Raw genomic sequence first — 24,037 nt, 5'->3', positions numbered from 1 at the left:
ACATATATTTAAATACATTTTTGACATTATTCATGTCAATTCATTGAAACAGAAAACATGTTTTCAACATTAAATATAACAGTCTGACTTTACAAAACTGATATGAACTGATTGGCACTCACACCACATCTTCCTATATCTATGTGAATACAACATTCTACTATTACAGTATTTCAGGTCCTTCTGACTTAACTAGTTTCAATTTAAATGTTGCATCTTACAATAATAGCATATTACCCTGATAACAATTATTTTTGCAGCTTTAAAAATTTCTAGTTTGCATCATAGAAAAAAAAATATGGCACCAATGTCCTAATAAAAATATGGCACCAATGTCCTGATAAAAATATGCACCTTAAAATATATATAGTGAAACATATTTTCTACACAATCTTTTGTGAAATATATCAAATTCCAAACTTTATACTTCCATAATTAAGTTCAACCTTTTCTTTACTGTCAATATTATATTCGATATTAGTGACAAAAGATAACAAACATGATGGGACAAATCTCTCCATGATTTATCAAGGTGTATTATAGTATTTTAATTTGCACGACACTGTATTTTTATCTGTAAAAAAACTCAGACAAAAAAACTTTGATCATAGCATTAAAATGATTATGTGTTGTGTCCCTTATACTCAGTATTCCTTCAGTAAAAAGATATAGTGCAAAAAAGCCAAACACAATGTCAGCATCCAAAACTCTGAATATCGAAAAAAAAACAAAAAAAAAACCCATAAAATTATTGCATCTTCATTATACAAAAGTTGTTGTGTAATTTGGTGTCACAAAATTCATATTCAAAAAATGTAATTCATAACAACAAGACCTTTTCTTCCTAGTGATAGGAGAACCATACTCTCCAAAAGGGTTTAATCTATAATTAAATTGTCTGAAATTATAATCTTCTAACTTTCTTATTGTATGGTACATATAAAGAAAATCGTCCTTTCCTGAATTGAATTTTACATCTTTGAGCTTCTTAAAATGTTGATAAAATTCATTTGTATGAATTTCAAAACCAATCTGTTTGACATTCTTAAATGACTTTTCTCTCAGTAGATTTTCTAATACAGCCCATTCCATGTATTCAATGTCGAACTTCAAGTAATCAATCACAGTCTACAAAAAAAATATTCAAATTAGATGAATTCATTATTTTATTAAAGAATTGAATGGTTCTTTTTGTAAATTCATTGGGGTGTAAAAGCTTTGACCAAAGTACATTTTGTATGAGGCGTGCAAGCACTTCATTCTTAAAATTTTCACAAATTTAACGCTTTTACAACCCTATGAAATTACTATAAGAAGCATTCAATACTTATAATTACATTTTTTCACTATGATCATGAAAACAAGATTACTATCAAATTTTTTCTTTTATTTACCTGTGACTTTATTGTAAAAGCACGTGTCAACATGAATGTTTCAATTTATTTTGAAATGAAGTTGATAAGGGAATAACGCAAGATTGCAGTAAGCCAATCATAATAATGTATTACATGTATGATGAAACGTACACCTAATGTAATTATATGCAAGTAAAACAATAATAATGACAATAACATCCATCCATTTAAGGAATGACTGTAATCTTTTTTCTGTCTATGAAGAAATAACATAAAAAATTTGGTGCACACTGAATAACGCGCGTAGCAGGTTATTTAACAGTGTGCACCACATTTTTTATGTTATTTCGAATAGACAGAAAAAATATTACAGTCATTTCTTATAATTTAATTCTAAATTCCATTTTAAACCGTAGAAAACCATGAAAAAACGTTGATGACGTTACGGTCACATGACTAAATTATGTCTATGGGCTCATAACAAAATAATGTCAGCCAATCAGAAGACATGTAACATCCAAAATTAAATTATTACCACATGGTAAGATTTTATTCTGATCTGCATGTTTTGCAATCAAGTGTGGTGTCTTCAGGACAATATTGCATATGAAATCAAACAGTGAAGTACAAATTTGACAGTTGATGTGGTTGGCTTCAGGTGTTGGTTCTGATAGTGTTTCCCCAAGCATGTTTAGCATGGATAGATGCCATGCCATTTAAAATGATGCCATGCCCTTTTCTTGTTTTAATAAATGACGCCATGCCCTTTTTTCACTTCTTTAGATGACGCCATAGTCTCAAAAATGCCTTAAAGACATATGAAATGAGCCAGTGGTGAAAAATAATGTTTATCCAATTCTTGAACCAATGCGTGTATATATCATAAACTTAGTCCTCTGTGCATAATTTTATCATCTTTTATGCAAATATATCGTATAATTGTCAATATTTTTTCTGTCTGTCTGTTATGATTTAACAAATATGGCTGCACATTAAATGCCGTGTTTTGAAGCCAAAGTTTACCGATTGTCACCTTATAGTAAACAAATAACAATAAGCATGGGTATTGAGCACGTGTTTAACATGTACAATCAGATAATTGTTTATTTTAATGACAGATCCATGCGTATTGGGATCCACAGATTTTAACGAGGAGGGTCACTATGCATACGGAAAATATGTCGGCGAATTGCTTGCTGCAATTAATCAAAGAGCTGATAGCTCTGAAGTGGAAGAAGGTGAATAAAAGGTAACTTGAATTACCATAAAAGCAGCCCCACTTACCCAGGCTGCTTTGTTCCATTATCGTTAAAATGTATTTTTTTTCTTCAAACAAGAAAAGGTCATAAGTACATGGATTTCCCATCCGTACAATCATTTTCTATGTTTAGTTGACTATGAAAATTAGGTAAAATCTTTAATTTGGCAGTAATTAAGAAGATCATATCAAGAGGAACACATGTGTACTAAGTTTCAAGTTGATTGGATTTCAACTTCATCAAAAACTACCTCGACCATAAACTTTATAACCAGAAGCAGGACGGACGGACAGACTAGAAAACATATTGCCCATAAATGGAGCATAAAAGTAGTAAGACTTGTTACATACCTGCCAACTTTTGAAAGTTCCCATATGGGTTTTTACTGCACAACAATTTTAAAGGTTACAATTTTTAGCGACGTATTTTGCAAGATCTGGATTGTCTAGAAAAAGTGTCATATTTGTATGATGAACTTACATGCCTTTTCCTCAAGTCTGTTTGCATGATTCTAGTTATATATTAAATCGGTAGAAAAAATATACATGAAGCTAGCAGACCAGGGTTTATTTTCCAGATTAAGAATATTAGATGCTTGTTGAAATTTCCAATTTTGAATTATGCACAAAGATGGACCTTTAACAGGTTGGGAACAACACTCCAAATGAGGGTAACCTAACTGGAAGATCATCACAACCCACTGTAAAAAATGAACACAAAATAGAATTTTTCAATAAAATGCTTAAAATAGGCTTTAAAGTATTAAAATGCATTGCAAAAAACAAATATTTCATTAAATAAATTTAAGTAGAATATTCCTATGATATTCCTTTTCATATTGGATACAAATTTTATTGAGTCTACTGCAGACACTTTGTAGTCAAAGTGTTTCAACTGAGGTACTACACAGGCGTCAAAAGGCGTCATTATGGAGTAAAGGGGGTGGCGTCAAAAAGCGTCATTATGGAGGAAAGGGTTAAGTACTGAATGGTCAAAACATCATGTTTTTTTATCGACATAAATTTTGTCATAAATGTAACCAAATGATGTAGAAATTGTGTTTTTTCTTCAAATTTCCATCAAATTGTAATGTTTATAGTTCCATTATTGCCTCTCTATTTGAATAAAATAAAATAATAAGAAGAATCTGTTTCTTGTTTTGTTTTGTTTTGTTTTTGACAAATGATTGTTCACTGCTAGCAAATGAATCATTATATTTATATATCTTATCTGTATATATTTTTGTTCATGTCTTCATCTCCTTATCATTTGTAAATGTATAGACAAATAAGAAAGAAATAAGCTCCACATGTATATTTGCAACATCGTAACTTAATTAAAATAACATTCTGTTGTAAACAAAATTATGATATAAACTTCAATTTAATCCTTGAAAGGAGGTCTAGATTGCTAAAATAATTTATAAATTTTAATTTTTTTATTTGTCCAAAATCATTTAAATTCATTTAATCAACATCCTTTTATGATTATTTGATTAAAATATTAATCATTTATAGTCTTTTTACAATTTACATTTTTAAAAGCAAAATAACTGAAAACAGGATAAAACAAAGGGAAGTAACAAAAAAGTATTTCAATATTCCCAATACACATCGTTTTGATAACACAACGGCAGTTAGCCGGAGGTAAACATCGTTGATTACCAGTATGTTTGACACCCAAGCTGTCAAGTGAAGCCATATAATTATACATCTTCTTTGATGTTCAGGTAAAATTTAACACAGGTGTCAATTACACCCGTACAGTAGTAAGAAATGATCAAATATGGCGTCTGAAAAATTTCATACACGGGAGTTTTTTCTCCTAAACGGGAGGTTCACATGTATGTTACGAAGGGCATCTAATTCACATGACAAAGGAAAACCATGAATAAAGACAACACTTTATATATCCTTTTTATTTATATAAAAACAAAATCTTCTTGTCTGCAGGATTGCAAATTCGTAACTTCAAGGGCGAACTTGTAAACAGGGCGAGTTGTCCCGATACCAAATTCACGCATGCGTAATACAAATATCTACAGTTAAAACATCCTGTTACAAGTAAACAAATAACGTTCATGTGGATGAGATGAAATCTAATAATTTACATAAATAAAAGGGTCATATTTACGATAGTGATTGTTTTACAATCATAATTTACAAATTAAATGATTCATATGCCTAATCATGTGTAAAAATCGGTGTCAGGAATCTAAGTTGTTTTGAAATTGTAATACACGAAATGAATGCGGCATACGGAGACTCAATGCCAATGGTCAGCCCCTTAAGTCTTCAGAAGACTTGACGTCTTCTTCCACTAAAAATCAACAAACTTCTTATAAATGTGGACAAATTAAAAAAAAAATCCTCAGAAAAAAGTATATGTACATAAGTTGTATAATGAAAACTATCCATTTAGTTATAAAAGCATATGCATGATTTTTTTTAATTTGAGGTTTCATATGACTTTAAATAGAAGCCTTTACAAAAATAAAATTTCAATGTTTTCATGCACGCTCTAGATGCCCTTTTTCAATTAAGTTACCATGCCCTTTTTGTGTTTAATATATGCAAGTAAGTTAAATTTCTTATCATTTTCATCCAAGGGCTGTAACTGCTAAATAGATTTGATCAAAGGTTTCAGCAACATTGACTTGTTTGTAAATTTCAGAAATTTTGCATTGTGGATGATTTTTGCTATTTAAAGTCTTTATTGTTGATTAATCTATGCCAATAGTAAAAAGAAGTCTTTGGTTTTTATCATGTAAGCAAAATTGTGTGATTATAAGGACTTTTAAAAGTATAATAACATACATATAAAAGTTTGGAAGATAAAAAGACAAAGTTCAAATAAAATTGAGAATGGAAATGGGGAATGTGCCAAAGAGACAACAACCCGACCATAGAAAAAAACAACAACAGAAGGTCACCAACAGGTCTTCAATGTAGCGAGACATTCCCGCACCCGGAGGCGTCCTTCAGCTGGCCCCTAAACAAATATATACTAGTTCAGTGATAATGAACGCCATACTAATTTCCAAATTGTACACAAGAAACTAAAATTAAAATAATACAAGACTAACAAAGGCCAGAGGCTCCTGACTTGGGACAGGCGCAAAAATGCGGCGGGGTTAAACATGTTTGTGAGATCTCAACCCTCCCCTATACTTCTAGCCAATGTAGAAAAGTAAACGCATAACAATACGCACATTAAAATTCAGTTCAAAGAAGTCTGAGTCTGATGTCAGAAGATGTAACCAAAGAAAATAAACAAAATGACAATAATACATAAATAACAACAGACTACTAGCAGTTAACTGACATGCCAGCTCCAGACTTCAATTAAATTGACTGAAAGATTATGATTTCATCATATGAACATCAGGCACAATCCTTCCCGTTAGGGGTTTAGTATCATACCATCATAACATATATGAGAAGAACATAACCCGTGTCATGCCAACAACTGGTTTTTGAATAAATGTGTTTAGTTCCAATGCAAAGACCCTATAAGCGAATCAATATTAACGCCAAAATATGCAATCTTTAATGACCTGACAACAGTATCGTAACTATATCCCTTCTTAATAAGTCTATTCAAAGGTTTTGTTAGTTTTTGAGGTGAATACTGACACCTTTGTGATTTATAAAGAATATTTCCATAAAAAATTGGATGTGAAATACCTGAACGTATAAGAAGTCTGCATGTTGAGCTATATTTACGAATGATGTCCTTATATCGATGATAAAATTTAGTAAATGTTTTGACTAGTTTGTGATATCGAAAACCTTGGTGTAATAATTTTTCAGTAATACATAAATTTCTCTCGTTAAAATCTAAAACATTGTTACATACACAAGCGAATCGTACAAGTTGAGATATATAAACACCGTAAGATGGTGACAAGGGAACATCACCATCTAAAAATGGATAATTAACGATAGGAAATGAAAAATCATCTCTTTTATCATAAATTTTAGTATTCAGCTTTCCGTTAGTGATATAGATATCAAGATCGAGGAAAGGGCAGTGGTCATTGTTAGTATTAGCTTTATTTAAAGTAAGTTCAACAGGATAAATTTCTTTATCCCCGGCTTAGTATATATCTAGGATTTTGATTGGTTAACGCACGTTGTTACAAAACCTATAGCCCCTGGGTGTTGCTAACCCATATCCCCGGACGTTGCTAACGATTATCCCCGGGAACTTCACGCAAGTTTTCCTTAGTTCCTCGATTGCTCCTTGTGAAATATTGAATTCTGTAGATTATCCATGATGTTTGTAATTAAATATTTAATTCATTAACGATTTTGTCCTATTATGCCGATCATTTACACTCATTTCATTAAATGCATCACTTGACTGCCACATTTTCAAGGCAGACTTGGGGTAATTGTAATTGTAATCGTTAATCAGCTGTAATTGATTACAATTTTTCAAGTAATCATTGTAATCATTAATCAGCCAAAAATCTGATTACATGTAATTTAATTTAATCAATTACTTTTCAAAATACCCTGTAATCCTGATTACTTTATGATTACATTCTGATTACAATGAAAACAATCTTAAACTGTATTTATGGTCAATAAATGAACCTTTTTGTTTTTCTTATTTAATTACTAAAAATATTTAACATGTTAAGATAGTTTGGTTTACTTTTTTTTATAAAGCATAATTGGTTTGTATGCTTCAGTAAATTATAAACTGTTACAGTATTGAAAAGTCATCAATGGCCTTAGTAAAAGATATTGTACATATATTCACAATTTAAAAATGTACATTTATATATTTGATAATAACTGTTATATTCAAGAAATTCTTTTCTTTAACCCTTAATTATAATCTTTTGTTTTGTTAATGTTGTGATTTTTGTCAACTTTGAATTGACAGGTAGGAAACCAATTAAGGTTTGTTTTTATTGCAGTTACCAATTGAGTATAGCTGTAGGACAATATATATGGTAAAAGATAAATCAGACATGTGATCATTTGGTGTCTTCCTCGAATGCCAACATTTTATATGTTACCTATTCCTTGAATGCCAACAAAAATATTTCAATAGATGTTTATATAATAACAATAGGTGTTTTTATAAGTGTTCAAATGTTTTTATAAGTATTTAACTGTTAAAAATAATAATTGAACCTGATAAAATTGCAACATTTGATAAAAAAAAATAGTAGAATTTTGGGTTAAAATTATTATGAGTTTTAAAGTAATCAAATAAATTCTAAAAATGTTATTACTATTTTTGTTAAAGAAAGATAATCATGGGAATGGAAATGTTTTTATTAAACTTAAAAAAAGTATATTATAGATTTGTTTAATCCCACATCATTTTAACGTTTTATTAGTTAATGTGAACTGAAAGTACGCTGTATCTCAGAAACTATTTATGATTATTGAACACAAGACGACGGGCATATCATGCTCTCATGGCGCAGCTGTTTATCTAAGTATGGCTAATGCACAGTTAAATATACAGTTTGTTGAGAATCGTCTTGGCAAATAAAACTTGGTCTACAAGTACAGAGTAAAGACTAAACGGTGAGACAGATGCTACTGGAGATGTGTAAAGTCTGAATGCACAGCTACCATCAACACACTCAACAGAATACCAGTTACCATCAGAGATCTACATAATCATCCTTCAGATCCAGTTCAACTCAATGTTGATCAAGTACTCAAAAGAACGAAACAAAGATGTCTTGTTGAAAGCACTCCAGTACCAACAATCTATGCAGACGAATTAGTCAAACTAAGCAACAGAGACTGGGACAACGACTAAGGAAGGACTAGTCCAGAGTATGCCCACTTTTACAACCTGCAAGACATCACTCTATACTCAGCGCAGTAAGACAATACATCAACTACCAAATTCAATGAATCAACAGAAAAAGAAAATACAGAGAAACTGAGAAAAGACTCAGTAACCTGAAACAGCGACACGCCAACAGAGAGATGACAACTGTACAGTTTGCAGATTCAGCATCGTATCTTCTACACTTGTAATAGACTATTAAATGTGAAAAGTGCTTGTTTAAACTATTCAACAACTGTTAATATCAGATCAAATATATAGTGATTTTTGTCAATTTGTTAAATGTTTGCTTATGTTATTTGTATTGTTTTCTGTGTGCACTGTATACAAATAAATAATATATGATTCAAAATAGATTTATTTCTCTTCTTTGTATGCTATAAAATAAAATGAGTGAACATATCTTCCACAACACAGTTTCAAGATAATAAGATGTGACTAAGCAATATCTTATGAATCACTTACAAAAAAAAATGTACTATTATAATAACCAAGAAATTATCCGGAACAACTGAACAAAATAAGACAATGTAATCCAACACGAGCTACAAAATTAAAAAAAAACTATCAATTAATAAGGGAGGATATTACAGCACACACAACTATGAAAATATTGAAAAAAGGCACATCAAAGTTGAAAGACTCTATTGTAGAATTTGTGTAAACTGGAATTCCTGAAAATGTGTGCATATTGACTTTGTGGTGCATCACTATTTATTTTAAGCCTGCAATCCATACTGTTCCAACAGTAACAGCAAAAAAAGACTTTCAACAACTTGACAAATATGAATTGGATTTATAGCTACCTGTATTTTATCTATCATGTTTAATTAGTATGATTGTTTTGATAAGCATGCACTTTTGTTGTGATAACTTCTTGCACCTATTCCTCGAACGCCAACATAATTTTACAGGTAAATTGTCGGTAGATCAAAGGATGTTGGCATTCAAGGAATAAACCGATCATTTATCTAATTAGCACAAAATTAATTAAAAGTTGGACAAATATCTTGTTTAAAATAAGCAAATTGTTGTATGTACTGGACATGTAAAATGCAATGATTTTTAGTACTTGTATTTTGTTTACAATTTGATTAAACTGGTAACTTTATTTCATCCATATTTAACTTCCATAAACTGCACCTTGAAACAAATATAAATTAAAGTCTAGAATAGGTCAGAAGACAAACAGCAAACTCTTTTTATAAGCTATATTCAATTGAAGTCAAAATAATTCAGAGATCAATGATGATAAAGTGCAATGGGTCATAACCAGTGACACAATGTTCTTGTATGTATGAAGTGAACTTTTGTGGTTTATTAAATAGATGAAGTTTGAAGTTATCATTTTACAATATATATATAGCAAACAAAATACTTTCTAAAAAATGCTATAGTTATATTAAACGTTTATTCATTCACATCATACAAAATGTTGTTTTTTTTAAAATTCATTGTAATCAGATGTAATCATGATTACTTTGCCAATGTAATCATTAATTTAATCAGACACTTTCAGAAATGATGTAATCATTAATTTAATTTAGTCGTACAAATGACAAAGTAATTGTAATTTAATCAATTACATTGAAAGTAATCGGACCCATCTCTGTTTCAAGGAATGGGACTACTGACCTAGCTATGCAAATGACCCACGTTGACGTCACACCATCTATGACGTAACTCTCACAACATTGAACGCCAAATTTGACTCAATTCATTTTCTCTGTCTCCGTATTAAAAATGTCTTATATTTGACTACCTGTAGGGTTCTACCAAAGGTAGTACCCTACACCCCGTAGAAACTATGTAAAATTTCCAAATTTCAATAAAACTTTTTTAGATAATGAAAAAAACGTTGTTTTCACGTTACACTTTGTACCCGAATTTCCATAAAACTCGCCCGATTCGGACTAAGACCGGGGATAAATTCGTTATCTACGTTTATATCCGTAGATATGGATATTTTAACACCCTTCAGTACCCTGTACACCCTTCGGCTACACCTCATGGTGTACTTGGGTACTTCTTGATGTTAAAATATCCATATCTACGGATATGAACGTAGATAACTTATATTAATATACATACTGAAGTTGTCATTATTGAGAGCCAAAATATCATCCAAATATCTAAAAGTATTATTAAATTTGTTTATCAGATGTTGTTTCGATGGGTCTTTGCTTATTTTTGTCATAAATTGTAACTCATAGTAATACAAAAACAGGTCCGCAATAAGTGGTGCACAGTTAGTCCCCATTGGAATTCCGTTAATCTGATGATATACGGAATCCCCAAAGCGAACAAAAATGTTATCTAGTAAAAATTCAAGGGCATATATAGTATCAAAGCATGTCCAATTGACAAAGTTTTTTTGTTTATTGCTACTAAAAAATGACCTAAAAGAGTTTGAACATATATATTCACATTCTGACTTTTTAAATGCCCATTTAATTAGGTGTGTGAATTTTTTCTTAATGAGAATGTGAGGCAATGTGGTATACAGGGTAGAAAAATCAAAACTTTGAACAGATGCAAAATCACCCATATAAGCATGCAATTTATCAAGTACTTCCAACGAGTTCTTGACACTCCAAAAGTAATTAATTCCACTATTTTCGAAGGCCTTATTTGAACAATTTATTATCAGGTTTTTAATTGTACCAAGTGTGCTGGTAAGAAGAATAGACAATTTAGTAGTGGAACAATGGCTTGAAGACGAAATAAATCTATATTTGTAAGGTGTTTTGTGTAGCTTCGGAAGCCAGTACATAGTTGGGACTTTCATTGTATTTGGCTCTGCTTGTAAAGCGGTAGCTAAAAGTTTATGTTTGTTACAGATGTCGTTTTCTGAAAATGGAGTCAGTTGGAATGTTGGTGAATTGGTGATTTCTTTTTTCAGAACCTCAATGTAAAATTTACGTCAAACAATAATAATATTATTAGCAGCTTTATCGGCCGGGACAAAAACAAATTTCTTGGCTAGTTCTTTTAGTTTATGTTTGATACGAGAAATAGGTTTTTTGTGGTTATTGTTAATAGTAAAATGTTCTTTAAAATGTTGAATACGTATATCAACTATCTTCATTACTGAATTAAAACAAGAATGTGTCCACAGTACACGGATGCCCCACTCACACTATCATTTTCTATGTTTAAAGGACTGTGAAATTGGAATAAATTCTCTAATTTGGCATTAAAATTAGAATGATCTTATCAAAGGGAACATGTATACTAAGTTTCAAGTTGATTGGACTTCTACTTTATCAAAAACTACCTTGACCAAAAACTTTAACCTGAAATTTGCACTATCATTTTCTATGTTCAGTGAACCGTAAAATTGGGGTCAAAACTGTAATTTGGCATTTAAATTAGAAAGATCATATCATAGGGCACATGTATACTAAGTTTCAAGTTGATTGGACTTCAACTTCATCAAAAACTACCTTGACCAAAAACTTTAACCTGAAGCCAAAAACTTTAACCTGAAATTTGCACTATCATTTTCTATGTTCAGTGAACCGTAAAATTGGGGTCAAAACTGTAATTTGGCATTTAAATTAGAAAGATCATATCATAGGGCACATGTATACTAAGTTTCAAGTTGATTGGACTTCAACTTCATCAAAAACTACCTTGACCAAAAACTTTAACCTGAAATTTGCACTATCATTTTCTATGTTCAGTGAACCGTAAAATTGGGGTCAAAACTCTAATTTGGCATTTAAATTAGAAAGATCATATCATAGGGCACATGTATACTAAGTTTCAAGTTGATTGGACTTCAACTTCATCAAAAACTACCTTGACCAAAAACTTTAACCTGAAGCCAAAAACTTTAACCTGAAATTTGCACTATCATTTTCTATGTTCAGTGAACCGTAAAATTGGGGTCAAAACTGTAATTTGGCATTTAAATTAGAAAGATCATATCATAGGGCACATGTATACTAAGTTTCAAGTTGATTGGACTTCAACTTCATCAAAAACTACCTTGAACAAAAACTTTAACCTGAAATTTGCACTATCATTTTCTATGTTCAGTGAACCGTAAAATTGGGGTCAAAACTCTAATTTGGCATTTAAATTAGAAAGATCATATCATAGGGCACATGTATACTAAGTTTCAAGTTGATTGGACTTCAACTTCATCAAAAACTACCTTGACCAAAAACTTTAACCTGAAGCCAAAAACTTTAACCTGAAATTTGCACTATCATTTTCTATGTTCAGTGAACCGTAAAATTGGGGTCAAAACTGTAATTTGGCATTTAAATTAGAAAGATCATATCATAGGGCACATGTATACTAAGTTTCAAGTTGATTGGACTTCAACTTCATCAAAAACTACCTTGACCAAAAACTTTAACCTGAAGCCAAAAACTTTAACCTGAAATTTGCACTATCATTTTCTATCAGTGAACCGTAAAATTGGGGTCAAAACTCTAATTTGGCATTTAAATTAGAAAGATCATATCATAAGGAACATGTGTACTAAGTTTCAAGTTGATTGGACTTCAACTTCATCAAAAACTACCTTGACCAAAAACTTTAACCTGAAGCGGGACAGACGGACGAACGAACAGACGAACGAACGAACGAACGAACGAACGAACAGACGGACGGACGATCGAACGAACGGACGCACAGACCAGAAAACATAATGCCCCTCTACTATCGTAGGTGGGGCATAAAAAGAGTCCAAAGATTTTTTGTCAGCTTTTTCCCGTTTTATCCATTTCATACAGTAAGTATGGAGTGAGTCGTGGATGATATTACGACACTCATTCTAATTAATAATTGACGGGGGACGATATTTAGGTCCTTTACTGAGGAATGATTTTAACTCTCGGTCTTGAACGATGTTAAGATCTCCTGTTATAACATGGGAAATGGGTCCATAAATATATTCAGAGGTACTACAATTACATGAAGTAGGTGTATTTTCACTGATATTAACATCTTTACACAGTTGACTATAATTAAACACAAATTTCCTGGTAGATTTCTTGTAAATATAACAAATAAGAGGTAGCTCAGTATTGTCAAAATATCCAGGAATTTGTTCTTTAACAGAATGGTCGTTAAATATACCGGCAATATTTACAAAATCAAAACCTTTATTGACATACTTTATTTTAATAAAATGTTTTTTATGATCTTCAGGGCGATCAATTTTGGGAAATAGTTTAGAATAACAATATGCCATAATAATTTGAACAATTTCATACTTAGGACTGCTATATGAAATTGTGTTGCAATCCTCCAAAATTTTATTTAACTTATTAACCGGTAATGAACAGAGTTTTGTTAACAGATAATGTCTTCCGTTGTTTTTTGAAATAGAAATTAGGTCCGAAAGTTTACAAATAATCTATAAATAGTTTAGTTACTTACATCAGAATGACCATGTTCTCTGAGTATAGTTGAAAATGTTTTTAATCCTTTACCATTTCTCCCTGCAATACCAACTTGTGCAAAGTGTATTCTAGGATGTAATTTCTCAGTAGGTATTGGTATACTGCAAACATATTTGTCATCAAGTTATTTTACAAGTCAGAACTAAAACCAGTTGTTTTATCATAATAACAATACAGCTATTTTCCTAATGTGTGTGGTTTAGACTTAGTTGGCTTGCTTGCTTTGTCTGTATAAATGTTGGCTCAAGCATCCAAAAGTATTATACAAGCCAAAGCCTACCCTATATATTGATTGCAATTGTAAACTTAATTACAATGCTTGTGCAAACAGTCATACAACCAAAACAAGCAAGCCAACCAATTCTTTAAACTACATGCATTAGGAAAATAGCTGTAATACAATATGTTTTTATAATCTCTTTTATGTCAAGTAAGATCTTGAGAATCAGAGAGAAAATGCAACTTTTTTTCTAATGTTCATTCAACATTCATCTCAGAAGTACCAAATGGGCAATTCTTCAAAGATATGATAAAAGGGTGTGTCTCTAAAATGTTGGTCTATGGAAAAATAAGGATGCAAAGATTTCTATGTTACTGTAGAGGTATGTCGCTCGTAATAAAATATTTAGCATTAGGGCCAACCTGTGGTTAAAGCAGTATTCAAGCCCCTATGAATAATTTATTTCTTAATTTTAATCATTATGCAAGTCAAATTTAAAACTTATGGAGAAGACTTTATAAGTATGATTCACTCGTGTCTTATCCATTTTGCTTTAATTTAGCAAATAAAATCATGAAAATATGTTTAACCCTTTCATGCCGAATGTATCCTTTTGGCACCCTCGTGCGCATGCCGAATGTATCCTTTTGGCACACCCGTGTAGATGCCGAATGTATCCATAAGGATACATAAATTTCTATTTTTTATTTTTAGACTATCACAATCAAGCGTGTAATATGCATGTTTTTACGACTCAGAATGTAGAATGGTTAAAACTGTAGTAAAAACATATTTCATTATAAGAAATAAAATAATTAAAATGTAAAATTTATTTTTAATAAGTGTAAAGTTTTGAAGCTAAGGTGAAAAAATTACGACCACAACAAACATGGCGGACGAGAATGATCAAGTCAACTTTTTAGTAAATTAACCAAAGAAAGCATAAAAAAACAACAAAAATCATTACTCAACGAACTTCATAAAGTATTGAAGGTTAGTCTTGTCAATTTTCAATCGTTTGTGTAGTGTTTTAGAATCGGAATCAAGCCTCGTGGTGTCCTGACAGATGCTCGTAGTCCTCGCAAAATAACAATTTTATATAGCGTTTTTGATCGACTGCAATTTAAAGAATAAATAAGATTCCGGTGTCGTGTTATATGTCATTAAATTCCTGTGATTCTCAAGATCATTTTAATTTTTTTTGTTGGTGTCGTCATCTGCAGATTATATTTAAAGAGTGATAAATCCAACGCTAAAAATAGAAAGCCGGAAATTGATGTTGTTATGGAAAATATGATAACAACATGGCGGAACCTCGGCGACATAACTTATACTATCTGGAATTAGTTCATTTTTTCACTTGTTTCAATTTAAATAAAGATTAAAATTATTTTTCGTAGATACTTAATAAACAAATGTGTTAGTTTATTGTATCTTTAGTCATCTTTGTGGAATAATTTTTACTTTATAAAGTGATAGAAGGTAAGTCTCGTCTCCTCATAGTATTTCACCCATGAAAAAAATGTCATCTGATTCTGAATCAGACGAGTTTGAAGGATTCTCCAGGGCAGAATTAGATGAAGCTGAAGCAAGATTTCAGCAACAACTGCTACTTCAGGGAATTGGTGACGATTCCGATGGTCTGGAAAGTGATGAGGAATCTGACACCTGTGTACCTGGACCTGATGGTGATGCAGGAAACACTGATGGCTGGCATGATGACTTTCTTTATTTTGAGCGTGGGTTGCCTCATCTTTTCAGCCCCACTGGGAGAACTGGCCCTACAAGAATCATGTCTCAGGATAAAACACCTTTGGACTTCTTCACACTGTTTTTTGATCATGTTTTGTTGGAAATGTTGATACAGCAAACTGATTCATATGCTAAATTGCAAAAAGAGAACAAACCTGGCGAAAACAAAATGGCATGGGTTAGACCGACAATACAGGAGATGAATGCTTTCTTTGGTCTTTGTTTTGAAATGGGAATAGACAGAAAACCATCCACAAGGATGTATTGGTCCACTGACAGTTTTCTTCAGTCACCATTACATTCAAAAACCATGAGCCGGGATCGTTTTACTCAAATTATGAGATATCTCCATTTTTCTGATTCAACACAGCAACTTCTGCCTGGAGATCCAAATTTTGACCCATTGTATAAAGTAAAACCTCTCCAAACTCATTTTAACACAGCATTTAAGCAGGAATATACTCTAAACAGAAACATAACGGTAGATGAAACAATGATTCCCTTTAAAGGGAGAGTACAGTTTAAGCAATACATGCCCCAAAAACCACACAAATGGGGTGTAAAAGCTTGGGTTTTGGCAGATTCACAAAATAGTCATATACAATACGTTGACATATATCCTGGCAAAAATGCAACCCCGCAGACAAATCTCGGTAGTAGTGTGGTAAAAAGATGTTTGCAGCAATCTGATTTAGTTGGTAAAGGGTACTAATACAAAACTTTCATGGTTGGATACAGATAGTTTATGAACTTTACAGAATTTTAAAATGTATACTTGAAACAAGTAAGCTATATACTTGTCTATATTCTAGAATAATCTGGAAAAATCAAGTACTGTAAATTAACAAATTATTGTGTGCATTTATTATTGTGATTTTGTCTTTTTAGACTTAAATGCAATTTAAATTTTTCGATTTTGAGAAAAAATTCATATGAAATATTTCAAAATGAGAGTTCAAATTATTGCGTTTACAACTCTGTCGCATTCCGCATTTTTCACAATAATAAAAACCTCACAATAATTTCTGAATTTACAGTAGTTGTCTTACCTAGGATCAAATGAATACACTGTACAATTATATATTCTGGCCGATACTCTGTCAAATCTCCAATCATTACCTATTCTATAAATATATAATATTAAACTTCAATTAATAAGGAAGATTCTTTAATGTTTCAATTTCATAAAGGGAGACATTTGTCATTTATAATAGTAGATATTGTTTATTTCAGAATTTTATGTGTATTCTTTACAAATGTAGATATATTTAAAGAATAATCATTCAATAATATTCCAAGAAAAATCCTGACTGAATGACTATTCATTCAGGACTTTTCAAGATACAGTGTTAAAATATGAAATGGTGTATGCCACAAGAGCAGTGGGAACTGTTTATTATCAGTGTATCTGCCTTCATTTCTGTTTTTTAGTAGGATTTGTGTTACTTGATATTTCATTTCCCTTGTTTAGTTCTGTTGACCTTTATCAATCTGTTGGCTTTCCTTGTTGGGCGTCTTTTTTCCACTGCATTTGTGGTTACTTCATATTTTCTCAAATACACTAAGTTTCTACATCATAATTATAGTGATTTGTTTGGTTAATACATGCAGTAACATGTACATGTATCCCCCTCCCAGTGGAAAATGTTTGTCTTCTTTTCAAAATAAGATGAATAAGAAATATATTATGATGTTAACATGATACATTGTATAAATAATCATTACCCAAATGAGTAAACAATACATGGTTCATGAAATCCAAACGGAGGAGACATACAAACATTCCATCCACCATCATGTTGAAACCCTACCCTCTCATCATTTTTACATATTACATCTTTTGTTTCTAAGTAACTGTAACAAAAACAACATATAACATGTAGTTCACATCTTTTAAAACTATTCCTTTAAAGTCTTTGAACTTAAAACATTTTTTTGGAAAAATCTGTCACTAAACATGAAAAGTATGTGCTCTTTATAATAATATCGAAAACATGACTGATTTACTTGATGTGTTCTTTAAAAATCACATTTGGATTGGCTAAATTTTGTTTGCAAAGAAGTCAAATTTGAATTAAACAACTGCTGATAAACTTATAGTCTTGGTCAATGCTTCAAATTTACAGTCAATATTCTTATTGTAGAACAAATTTTATTCGAATATTATTAGACAATTATTTCTTACTTAAAAAAATTCTCTTCTACCATGCCATCTGACATATTCTTTGTGAGAAATATTGGAGGATTTTTCATCAACATTAATTCTGGCTTAAATGGTGGTTTAGGTGTTGTGGTAGCTTTCTGAAACATAAAAAAAAGACATGAAATTCAATGATCATGTATAAAAATCATGTATATAAAATGCAGCTCTTCACAAATTATAAACTGTAAATGTGAAATTTGTACCGACTTGTACATGACCTTTTAATGGAAAATGATGATAACATGTACAAAATGTATATCTTACTAATGTACTTACTTATACATTTTATGTACAACATGTACATGTATGTCAGCATCAATATCTATCTTTGAGGTTTTTTTAAATATACATTTATAAAAATTTAGTAACGGTGCAGTTCGGTGAATCTGCACACCTAAGATTTATGACTTCATTTCATTCAACTGATAAAACCAATAATTGGATAATACTGTGAGATTACATTCATTACATACTTTTATTTCATTAAATCTTCACCCTCAAAATTTTGTGTAATATGTGTCCAAAATTAGGGAAACCCCTGTTCTGAGAGTTCCACCAATGTCTGGCAATTTCGTGCATGCCTTCCAAAAATAGCTAATTTTGATTAAAGGAATGATTTTATAATACTTTATATAGCTGAATTTGAACTAAGCACACTGCCAAGGATGCAGAGCAAATATTATTTCAATCTGATATCAATTTGACTTAAAAAATGTAAATAAAACAAATTTTATCTAATGAAGTAATTTTTTTAATGGAAATTGGCCAAATATTGAAAATCATGGGATTTCAGTTATTAATTAACTCTTGAACTTATCAATTTTATTCTTTTTTATCCAGAAGGCTAAAACAAAAACAAGAACGATTTTTTTTTTGTGTTACTGTGTTGATATGACGAAATCAGCTAATGCACGGTATCACTGGCATGGACACCAGGGACTCCACTGTACTCATACTTCACCAAATCTTAACTGATGCAAGAAAAACATGTACAAGCCCATAAAAACAGTCGTTCGTAAAATATTATAAATTTTTAATGGCTTATTATGTCTCTTATTATGAAAATTTTACTTGCAGACACCAATTGAAGTGGGTCTGGTCATAAGGGATGATAGGGCATGTAGAGCTTAAATAAATTTATGGTTAAGACCAGAAAGTAATTTAAGGGTACTCAAGATTAAATTCAAATATTTGTGCTTTTGCTATGCATTTAAACTTTTATAAATTGTACTCCCAATTTAAAAAGTAAAAATATATTTGTTGGACGAATTCTTGGTAATCATTTTTTATCAATTTTAGGCTGCGAGTAATTATAGGAGTGGGATGCGTGGAAGAGGGAATCGAATCCGGGTCCGTTCGCCCTGATTCACGTTCGCACTAGTACCTGTTCGCCCAGGGTCCATTCGCCCTGATTTTTATTTTTTTCTAATTGTTGTCTGGTCGCATAATTTTAAGTATTTGAACAAAATATGTTACAGTTATTTGAAAAATTGACAGAATATTTATATTGCTGCAATCAATTTATCATTTTCCCTTTGATTTGCAAAGTTGGATACTACAATGTATTTATCTTTATTGATATTTGTTAATAAAATAATTGTATTCAGTCCACGAACGTATGCAGTATAACTGAGACTAGTCTCAGAGTATTATAATAAATGAGCTTGTAAATCCGTTTCATGATTTACAGTTCATACTTCATTGTTTTTATTAATTTCAAGTTTAAAGGGAAACTTCGCAAAAAAATAAAAAATTGATATTATGCCCATTCTGTATAAAAAAACTCAACTTCATAGATATTAAAGTTTTATTTTGCTATATAAGAGATCACCATCGATTTTAAATTTCGAGTATCAATCCTCTGCGTGCCGCCATTTTGACACCTTGTCCGTTTAAAAACCACTATATGTCTATAAACCACAAAGGACCAAAACTACAGTAACCGATGTAGTCGTAATTGCTTGTCGATATCTTGTCAATCGTACTTTTGTTTTATCTGAATAACTAACTTGATACGGAAAATGTTCTTATTTTTTTTTAAATAACCATGATCTGTTATTTTAAATCTGTTAATATTGGAATTAGTTAAAAAGTCAAAGTTCAAATCATAAATAAGTGTTCTGTGAAAATTGTTTTCGAAAATCTAATTTGTTCATAATTCTTTAAAGTAATAAACTTTATTAAAATAAATTCGGATCTTCACCTGTTCACCAGCATGGTTAAAGGTATTAATCCCAAAGGTATTGTGAGGGGTGTGAGGTGACACGTCCAGGTATTCAAGCGATTTCCTGTCAGGCTTGCAAGTTCATGCATCGTTTCAGTTCTGAAGGTACGGCCGATAACTTATAACTTTCAATTTTGAACTATCAGGTGTATAATATACATCTCTGTCTTGCGTGTCCGAAAGTGATATAATATAATAGTCATTAGTCATACTAAACTCATACGCTTGTTTATAAATAACATTTCTGGTGTAAAGAATATTATTTATAAAAATATAAATAATACCCCCCAAAAAAAGATTTGAAAAATCTTTTTACATATTTTTTCCAAGGGTAAATTTGGGAAAATGTAATATAAGTGAAGGACAGATTGGAACATACCAGAAATATTGATTTTAAAAAAATGTACGCACTTGTCGACGATTCGTTCATACGCCTGGATAGAAAGTGACGAAACTATAGCGCAATTCAAAATATATACATGTATACATTGAACATAAGAAAGAAACATACATTTTGTGTAAATTGGGGTAAAAGTTTTGTATATAGACTAGTCCACGTATGCTAACAGTATGTAATCATCGAATGTCGACAGACTATTGTATACCTAAAGAAGAAGAGAACCAATTTGATTTAAATACAGGTCGATATATAACTTGCTTTGGTTCATCGAAGTTATGGGCATAGTAAAATCACAGATTTATATATCAATTAGATTGTTCTCGAATAAAGGAAGAAATTCGTCATCATCACAATTGTTCCGACATGCATGTAATTTATATATATGCAACTGGACGTACACTAATAATCCCAAAGGGATGTGAATATTTTCCAGTAAAACTATTGAGTATTAAAGTTTCAAATCAATTTCGGAATTTATTTTCTTTCTTGTTATTCAATGACAGCAATTTAAAGAATAAACTGCTTGTCCGCTTTAGGGGTTTTCTTGCTAGTTAAAACAGACTTATAAGTACATTCAAAAATATAGAAAGATGACATTAAATTCGTTGTCTTTTTTTTTAAACATCGTTGGCTCAAGTATTATACTTTGTGAGACGAAGACTATTTTAATAAGGACATACCCGATTATGAATAAATTTAGTTGATGTTTTTCACACTTGAAAAGAATATCTGTTCGTAATTTTTCGATACCATATTCCAAGAAGATCCTTAAAATTCCTGTCAATTTCCTAAACATCTTTTTTTTCTTCAAATAGCTGAAGTATTCATGCGTTGTGAGATTTAAAATATTTTGATGAGAACATTAATTCCTAAATAGATAAATAAAGATCGCTTTGGATGGACTAAATTATATAATTGCAATTGTTAATGATCTGTTTGAAATATTAAAGGTTGCCGATTCTAATTTAAAATAGTACAATTTTTAGTTCATACATGTACACTCGTGTTTAGAAGGCTATTTTTATTTATAAATTTATTCATGTTTGAAATATTAAAGGTTGCCGATTCTTATTTAAAATAGTACAATTTTTAGTTCATACACTCGTGTTTAGAAGGCAATTTTTATTTATAAATTTATTTAATCAAAATAATTCAGTATTTTATCATTATAAAAGTAATCAGAAGTCAAAATTCATTTAAAAGAGAGCTTTGATATGATAAATATATAAAAATATACAACAGCTATCCAGTTATTGTGCGACCTTAGTACTCCCGTAAATAAATTTTATTTCTTTTTCTTACATTTCTGTGTTTAAAACTATAACTGACTCACGTATATCAAAATCTGTCATTCATACGAAATGTTGTTCACACCTAAAATGGTGAACCCGTGACGCCTAGATTTCACTGAATGAAGATCAAATGATTAGAATTACATAATGCTAATCTTTTAATTACCTTGAGTTTAACTACGCATTCAACATTCACTAAGTGTCACAAATTAATACACATTTTATTTCCACAAGCAATGGAATGAAGCAAAAAGGTCAGAATACAAACATGTATTTTTTTAATACACTATTGATCATGTCAGTTTCCTATGTTTGATTAAAGTATTTGTAGAAAAAAATTCATAAAAATGTTCTATTGTTTTATTTACTTTAATTACTAAAATTCGTATAAAAAATCCACACATAAATCCTACAATCTACTTTTAAAAGTTGCGTAGCTATCACTTATTTTTCGTTGGTTAATAGCTACACCAAACGTCGTCGATGCGCTTTAAATAGCGTTATTATATGGTTAACGAACAAGACTTAAATGAGATTAATTTCTCTCCCGGCATGCTTAAAGACTTAAACTACGTCACATAAGTCAGGAAGTTTGAAGAAATAAAATTAATAATTCCCAATTTTCTTCTTTATTACTTTTCATATCAAAATAAAATTTGGTGAATATGTTTTTTATGGTATTATGAACATAATAAGATGAAAAGTGAAAAATCGCGAATTATCCCTTTAATATCCTATCAAAACTAAACGTTTGTTTTGTTTTTATTATTTATCCATCAAAAGACAAGTACAATGTATCACAATAATCAGTGATCCGAATTATTTTGTCATTGAGCAATTAATGATCCTTAACAAGCTATAAACTTTTAAATATTTCCATGCCCTGAATATTAATATTTTTTATAAGGCGAACGAACTCAGGGCAAACGGACCCAGGGCGAACATGTTATTAGGGCGAACGGTCCCGATACCGAGGGAATCAGCCTGGACCCCCTGATATATTCAAATCTGTTGTCAACACATATCATAAAGTATTCTAAAGGTTTGGCGACATCCTCCCCTTTCACAGGAAACAAATGCCTTATATATAATAAGGCAGATGATGCAGAGTCAACATCCCTCGTTTCAATCACCTTTTTATTGTGTTCCATGTTTTCTATAAAATTTAGTCCAAGTTCTGGTATATTCAATTTTCCTACTTTCAACATGTTCCTGTGCTTTTTTTCTTCTTCAGTCAAGTCGGTTTCATCAAAATTTTCTTCAACAAACATAGACTCTTCATCGGTTTTACGTGTGTTTTGTTTATTTCCAGTTTGAAATAAAAGAAAAATTCCAACAAATGCTATAATTGTAATTAAAAACACAATCTTCCTAAATCGACCCATTTTAAAATATTCTATCATTGAAGTCATAATCTGATTTCATCAAAAGTTATATATTTCATGTTTAAAAGTTTAAAAGACTAAAATGTCCGCATGTTTTAAAAGAAAGTTACAGTGTTTAAACTTTTTGTTTTGTTTATTCCGGAAGTGAACGCAAATTGATACAGCATAGAACCCAAAACTATTGACCTATAACCAAAAACAAAAAGAACGGACGTAAATAAAAGTTCAAAATTCATAAATCGATTGAGAGAAGAAAAAAAATCCGGGTTACACCGAGGTAAACACATCAACTAAAAGAGTATATGCAATATGCAGTTTGTTTCTAAAAAATAAGGTCAGAGGTGAGTGGTTGAGTTTTTCACTAGTACGGTTCATGATATACTGCTACCTTGGCATGGCACTGCAGCACACAGGAAATCTAAATGTGTGCAGCTCATTGCTTGTTGAAAAGGGTAGAAAAGCACTTTTAAAATAAATAAAAAAACAATTGGACTGAATAACCATTGCAAGCTATTAGAAAAATTATTTGACTCCCTAGTTGTGCCTATATTCAGCGGCACTATACGGTAATTAGTATGGGGAATAGGCAAACAACACAGGGATTCAGACCCCTTTGAACACTTGCAGTATAAATTTATGTAAAGCATCCGTGTCTGCTTCTTCCTGTGTGCTGTATAAATCAACAGAGTTTCACACACCGT

At 31.0% G+C, this 24,037-nt stretch overlaps 1 protein-coding gene across 1 annotated transcript; it reads right to left on the bottom strand.

The window, feature by feature from the left end:
• Window positions 1-10: 10 nt before the first annotated feature.
• LOC143068577 (putative methyltransferase-like protein 24) lies at window positions 11-23,476 on the bottom strand. Its single transcript, XM_076242759.1, has 6 exons — window positions 23,085-23,476; window positions 18,018-18,133; window positions 17,558-17,686; window positions 16,882-16,956; window positions 13,838-13,961; window positions 11-1,128 (listed from the first exon to the last, which is right to left on the bottom strand). Exons 1-6 carry the CDS (start codon window positions 23,361-23,363, stop codon window positions 763-765), a joined length of 1,089 nt encoding a protein of 362 aa, XP_076098874.1. The 5' UTR covers window positions 23,364-23,476; the 3' UTR covers window positions 11-762.
• Window positions 23,477-24,037: the final 561 nt, after the last annotated feature.

This window comes from Mytilus galloprovincialis, chromosome 3 (assembly GCF_965363235.1).
Source record: "Mytilus galloprovincialis chromosome 3, xbMytGall1.hap1.1, whole genome shotgun sequence".
NCBI lineage: Eukaryota > Metazoa > Mollusca > Bivalvia > Mytilida > Mytilidae > Mytilus > Mytilus galloprovincialis.
Note: the sequence above shows the minus strand (reverse complement) of the source record. Positions and strands in the feature narration are given on the sequence as shown.